Below are 6,439 nucleotides of genomic sequence, written 5' to 3' on the forward strand. Positions count from 1 at the left end.
CTTGCACCTCGGAATACATTCCAGGCGTGTTATTTGGCTTAAGAAATCTCAACTGAGTATTAATAAATGACGCTAGTTAATGCATACGTTGAGACGGCAAAAGTTCCACAGGGGACGTTAACGCCATTCTAATAATAATAATACTCGTTGGGTTCAGCTTTCTGCAGGAGCCACACAAACTTAACAAGGAAGTACTCATGGTCATCAGATATTTAATCTGCATCATCTGGCGATAGAAATAAAACCACCCACCACAGGGGATGTCTAAGATATGGATAATTTCAACGAAGCATACTAGCTCAAATAACTTAGGTTCAAGAATGCACTGAAAGATGAAGACTTCTCTTCATATTCAGCCGAATGAAATAAGCAAAGAAAAACAGACGAATGATTGATACTATAGGGACAGTTTCATTAATGCTTTTTTGTATATCTACGAATAGAGAATAACAAGATTTTAGTGTACTTTTTTTTTAACTTTTAACTATTGAAAATAGACATGTTTAATGATTGATGGTTCCGAATTTTCCCTGCCCCTATAGGTCTTATAACTCGTTTGAACTGGACTAAACTAACTGAACAGTTTATATAACAAACGATTTTTCAGGGCCATCATTAGGTTATTGAGTGAGTTGAATTTGCGAATTTGTGAACAGTCATAAAAACAAAATTTGAAAACAGAAGCCTCAATAATCAAAGTCCTACTTTAAGCTCCCGTCCAGGCCGCTAGACACCCTTCTACTTTTTTTTCTGAGTGTACTGTCAAAATAATATGTCACTTTCCGCGTGCCACAAAGTAAACAAACATTATACGGATTACCTGCTGAAAATCCCGAAAATCCGTTTTACTTCTACAGAATTTAATAGTGTCGGAATAAAGTTGTAGATGTTTTCGTTCCTCCGTGGCATCGTTATTAAACCCGCCTATAGCTCTGTAGTCAAACTTGTTATTAATCGGCAAATTTCTGTCTCTAAAACTCGACCACTTTCATTCATAGCCCAGATGGCCGAAGCGGTAGAGCAAAAAATTGTCGAAGATAAAGGCAGAAGTGAGGAACGTTCCCGTCAGAAACGACAACAGTACGATGCGAAAACGCGGTACAACGGTGCTATCAAGAAGCGAAAATGGGAGGATCCTCCAGCCGATCCGGAAGCTGTCAAGAATTTCGATCCGGCATCACGGGTTAAAAAACGTAAATGCGTTATTATCATGGGATATTCCGGTGTAGATTATCAAGGGATGCAGCGAAATCCGGGAACGAAAACTATCGAGGAAGATCTGCTAGCAGCGATGCTAAAAAACGGTTGGATCAGTGATGAAGCGTTCAACCAACCGCAACAAATACAATTCCAACGAGCGGCTCGAACAGATAAAGGTGTTTCCGCGGCCACGCAAGTAGTTTCAATAAAACTTCCAGAAAACTTAGATATAGATACGCTGAACAAAGATTTACCAGAACAGATTAAAGTTTTTGCCGTTAAACGTGTAACGAAAGGCTTCAATTCAAAGTCCAATTGTGACGCAAGGACTTATACCTATACCCTTCCAACAGTAGCGTTTGCTTTGAATGATGAAAAACTAGACATTCACACTTATAAGCTTCCCGAAGAACGGCTTCAGAAAGTGAACGAAACGCTGAAACTCTTCGAAGGCACTAAAAATTTCCACAATTTCACGAGTCGCAAAGAATATATCGATCCGTCGTCTAAGCGATTCATCATGTCTTTTGAATGCGAAGATCCCTTCATTCCAGAGGGAAGCACCATAGAATTTGCCACGATCAAAATCAAAGGGCAGAGTTTTATGCTTCATCAAATTCGTAAAATGGTTGGCTTGACGTTGGCTGTGGTTCGTGGATTGACCCCGGCCGAAACGATTTTGAATGCCTTCGGAGAAGAAAGATATGGATTTCCTACTGCTCCGGGGCTCGGCTTAGTGTTGAGTCGAATCCATTACGAGAAGTACAACAATCGTTATGGAGAGGACGGCTGCCATGAAGCGTTGGATTTCCAGAAAGAGGACGAGGTGATTCAGGAGTTTTTCAGAAAGCATATCGCCTCAACGATCGTTGAATCGGAGTTGAAGACCAACTCTATGCTTGAGTGGTTGGAAACACTACCAATGCACAGCTATGCACCACGAGAAGAATCGGACCAGAGGGAGTGCAAAAGTAAAGATAAAAATGTTGACGACGATGACGATGAGTGAGTTTCACGAGGGAAATGCGGAATGTTATTTCACGTCAAGGAAAAAAAAGAAAACAAAATATACATCTCAGGTTTTGTAAAAAGATGGTTTTATTTTAGTATAGGATAAATGATGTTGGTTTGTCCAGTAAAAAAACCGATTATGATTTGTCCACTTTTTTGAATGCTCTAGTTCAGCGCCCCTATGTCAAATCAGGTATTCAAATATTACCAAACATATAAGAAACAATTGTGTTTTTCATGATTCACATTAATTTTACAGGATATTTTTACGGATTCACATGTTTTAAAGGTTTAGAAAGTCTACCTTCTATTGGTGTCAATGCGCCCCTCTTTTGAGCTTACTTATGATCAGTGTTGTCGAGTGAAGCTTTGGCATCCGTGGCGGAAAAGTCGATTTGCACCCCCTCTCCCCTACCAGAAAAAGAAAAAAATCATATTTATCCAATTTCTCCATATAAATTCGGTTCATTCTGCACCCCCAAAATCGTGCACCCGGAGGCGGTCCGCCCGCTCTGCACCCCCCCAGTCGACGTCACTGCTTATGATCAACCACCAGACGATTATTTGGTACGTATTCAGATCTTTTCTGGATTATAACACTTACAAATATTGTAAACATCATCTTTGCACACCATTTGTATCAGATTTACATATCTTAGACCAATAAGCGTTTCAAGTGCATGATTCATTTGGATTTTTCGAAAGCATTCGACACGATAAATCATGCTAATTTATGTTGAAAAACTTGAAAACCAGTTGAGATTCTGTCCAAAAGCTGTTCAGTCAGTTCGTTCCTATTTGTTTAGTAAATTTCAAACTGTTTTCTGTTATGATCGTTTTTCTTCTATGCTACCAATAAGTTCTGGTATTCCACAAGGATCTGTTTTAGGCCCAATACTTTTTTTCTTTTTTTTTTTTTTTTTTTATCTTCGCTTATTTTTCGTCGGCCTATTTCCGCCACTTTAGTGCCAATCACCGACATCAGGGAGGCGACTCCACCTGTTCCTACCTATCAGACTCAACAACTCATGAGCCGGGCCAACTTCTTTTACTTCCGCTCCGAAGGAAGACGTAACCAGAGATTTTTCGCCTCAGAAAATCCCAACGACGCCAGCTGGGATTGAACCCAGGCCGATCGGATTGTGAGGCTGTTACGCTAACCATACAACCACTGGCGCCGTCTACTTTTTTTCTTGTACATCAATGATTTGCCTTCGAAATTGAGAAACTGTGTAGTGCATCTTTTCGCTGATGATGTCCAAATTTATTTCAGTTGTGCGAACATGCAACAGGAAGAAGTTGAATTGCTCATCAATACTTGTTTGGTTAATGTCGCCGATTGGGCAAATGATAATTTGTTGATTCTAAATGCACAGAAAATGCAAGCAACATTCATTTCTCGTAGCAGAAATGTTTTCATAAACTTAACATTTCGCTTCAGAATAGTAGAACTTTATTCTCAAATGAAGTCGTGAGTCTAGGAGTGACAATTCAGAGTAATTTTGAATGGGATGCCTTTGTATTAAAACAACTAGCTGACCCGACGAACTTCGTCCCGCCTAAAATTATTGTTTTGATATGAATTCTTTAGAACAAAGTTTTAAACTTTTTCTCATCATAACATCGTTCTATGGGTAGAATACAGCAAATACAACAAAATGAAGACGGCACATTTGGCCTTCCAGATAGGATAGATAGGAATGCATTATTCCACCTGAAAATCCATTTCCACTTTCAAACAAAGATCGATTTCGATAGCGCAAACATTGAATGGATCGACAACGCTTATCATGATGTAAATGTAAAACATATGGGATATCAATTTTCCGACCTTACTCCAGAGTTTTCTGAAAATTTTCCGATTTTCCTCTCCGTATCAATGAACTACGGACTGAGACGAATACATCAAAATTAAGATGGCTCAAATCGGACGATTACTTCTTCGGGATTCGCACTTAGCAACACATTTGGTCTTACATTTTTATTCATATAGAGATAGATAGATAGATAGATATATAGGAGTGCGTTGTTTAACCTGAAAACCCATTTGCCCTTTCAAACAGAGATCGATTTTGGTAGCGCAAACATTGAATGGACCGACAACGCTTATTAGAGCCCCCGCACACTAAAAATTTTTTTTCAGCCGACAGTTTGGTCGGATCGGCCTACTGGTGCAAAATCCGGCCCAACTGAATCGGTGTAATCTAAGACAAGACCAGACAACTGGCTTCTTACTCTTCTTCGTCGTCCAAAAACGAAGCCATGACATGAAGATGCCAGAGCTGCCAAATATTATAAAATATCGGATTTTTCAAATTTCTATTTTAATGAATCGTAACATTTGGTTGGTGCGAATTCAATGATTATTGCATATTTTCAAATAGACAATCTCAAAAATATGCTTTAAAAGGATAAAATAAGTCTTTTAAATACCCATATCTATAATATAATCGTTTCCAAAACAAATTTGGGATTTTTTTTTAGCAAATAAATTTGTTTGAATGATCCTATGAAATATGACGAGGATATCGCTCATCTGAAGACCATGGTGCGGTTAATGTATGATCTCCAAGTAGGACACGGACATTGGAAACCATGGCAAACAAGTGTAATCGTTTCCACGAATGCAATTGTGAGGTTGACAGATCGGCTTTTGCATGAAGGACACCCACAAATATTTACATCGCGGTTCGTCCAAGATTGTCTGGAGAGTCTTTTCTCATTGATTCGTGCAAAGCAACGACGCCCAACTCCATTGCAATTCAGCAATTACTTGAAAATTGTGACTCTTTCGCAATACATGACCGTAGTACCGAATGCTTCGTATACAGCCGATACACAACAACATCTTATTGGATTGATAGATTTGCTATCAAAGCGGCGTGAAGAATGTTCAGCCCAGAAATTGATGGACAATGAAGCAGCATCGACATCATATCGAATTTCAGCTTCATCTAATTCTAGTGATAATGTGGATGATATGAATATTGAATTCGACTATGAGTACACCGTCGATGAAGCGAAAACTTTTCTCGACAGAACAGAACAAAATTCGTTGTTCTATATAGCTGGTTTCATCATCAAAAAAATTATTCAGCGGGAAAGAACATGTCAGCAGTGTAACAAGAGATTGGTAGTCAGCAAAACACAACCTAGATTGTATCAACCGTCTCTTTTTTCATATTTGCGAGCTACAGCTTCTAACTCTCCCATCTGCATAGTGAATGATGAGACTTTTAATTTCTTCTTAGCAATGGAAATTCTATTCCGAAATATGAAATCGCATTTGGAACCTAACGAAGCTGATTTGCCGAAGAAAATGGCAGGAGAAATGTATGTTTTGCCATCCACTTTATTCCATTGTGAAAAAACAAGGAATGACATTATAAAAAAATTTATATCTTTTCGTTTAAAAAGCGGAGAAAACAAAAAAACAAGGAAACGAAAATTTGATAGCAGGAGCATGGCATGGTAGAAATAAAATATATTAGTATCAGAAACCAAATAGATTATTATTAAACTAAACTTATGTCCATTTCCATTTTAGTGTTGTCCGAAAACTCATTTTTTCCACTTTTTCCCAAAAATGACTTTTTCAAAAAATCATAACTTTTGAACCTCTGAACCGATTCAGATGATCAATAAATCTAATTGAAGCCAATGAGGTAGATTTTTAATAGAAAAAATATTGAAAAAAGTATTGAACTTGGAAAGAGGGTTCTAGAGAGGTGTTTTTTTCGTTTTAGAGTCATTATTTTGTAAATTTAACATGTTTTAAGTCTTCGTTCAATATTCTTATGTGACTAGACTAGACCTATGCGACTAGAATCCTATCTTTCCGGTAAGTGTGATATTTTTTCAAAAAAGATTGGCTTATTGGCTTCAATTTAATATGTCGATCATATCAATCAGTTCAGTAGTTCAAATGTAATAAATTTTTGCAAAAAATTATTTTTAGATAAGAGTGGAAAAATGATTTTACGGACGACCGGTTAACTTTGAAAAGTCACTCAAAAACACAAAAAAGCCTATCTGATATCGAGATATGTTATGTAATAAATCCTCAGCTTTCAAGAAAAAACATAAAATATAAAAACATAAAAACAAAAAACATAAAAATAACAAAAGGTGTCGGGTGTCGAAAGTGGCTAAGTGAGGGGGTGCGAGCGAGTCAGAGCGCTATATCTCTCCCGGGGAAGGCCTCCCGGGTCATGGAGGCCTTGCCAAC

The 6,439-nt window shown here is 37.9% G+C and overlaps 1 protein-coding gene across 2 annotated transcripts; it reads left to right on the forward strand.

The window, feature by feature from the left end:
• The first annotated feature begins 767 nt into the window (after window positions 1-767).
• On the forward strand, window positions 768-2,296 carry LOC129778699 (pseudouridylate synthase 1 homolog). 2 transcript variants are annotated; one of them, XM_055785767.1, is made up of 2 exons: window positions 795-934; window positions 999-2,296. In XM_055785767.1, the coding sequence occupies exon 2, from the start codon at window positions 1,004-1,006 to the stop codon at window positions 2,207-2,209; it is 1,206 nt and encodes a 401-aa protein (XP_055641742.1). In that variant the 5' UTR covers window positions 795-934; window positions 999-1,003; the 3' UTR covers window positions 2,210-2,296. The 2 variants fall into 2 exon arrangements, with proteins under 2 accessions (XP_055641741.1, XP_055641742.1); XM_055785766.1 differs by having other exon boundaries at window positions 768-2,295.
• The last annotated feature ends 4,143 nt before the right edge of the window (window positions 2,297-6,439 follow it).

Source organism: Toxorhynchites rutilus, chromosome 3 (assembly GCF_029784135.1).
Source record: "Toxorhynchites rutilus septentrionalis strain SRP chromosome 3, ASM2978413v1, whole genome shotgun sequence".
NCBI classification, from domain to species: Eukaryota; Metazoa; Arthropoda; class Insecta; order Diptera; family Culicidae; genus Toxorhynchites; species Toxorhynchites rutilus.

Bases quoted from the DNA above. Each gene is read 5' to 3' on its own strand.
- LOC129778699 (XM_055785766.1), top strand. From the start codon at position 887: ATGTTTTCGTTCCTCCGTGGCATCGTTATTAAACCCGCCTATAGCTCT.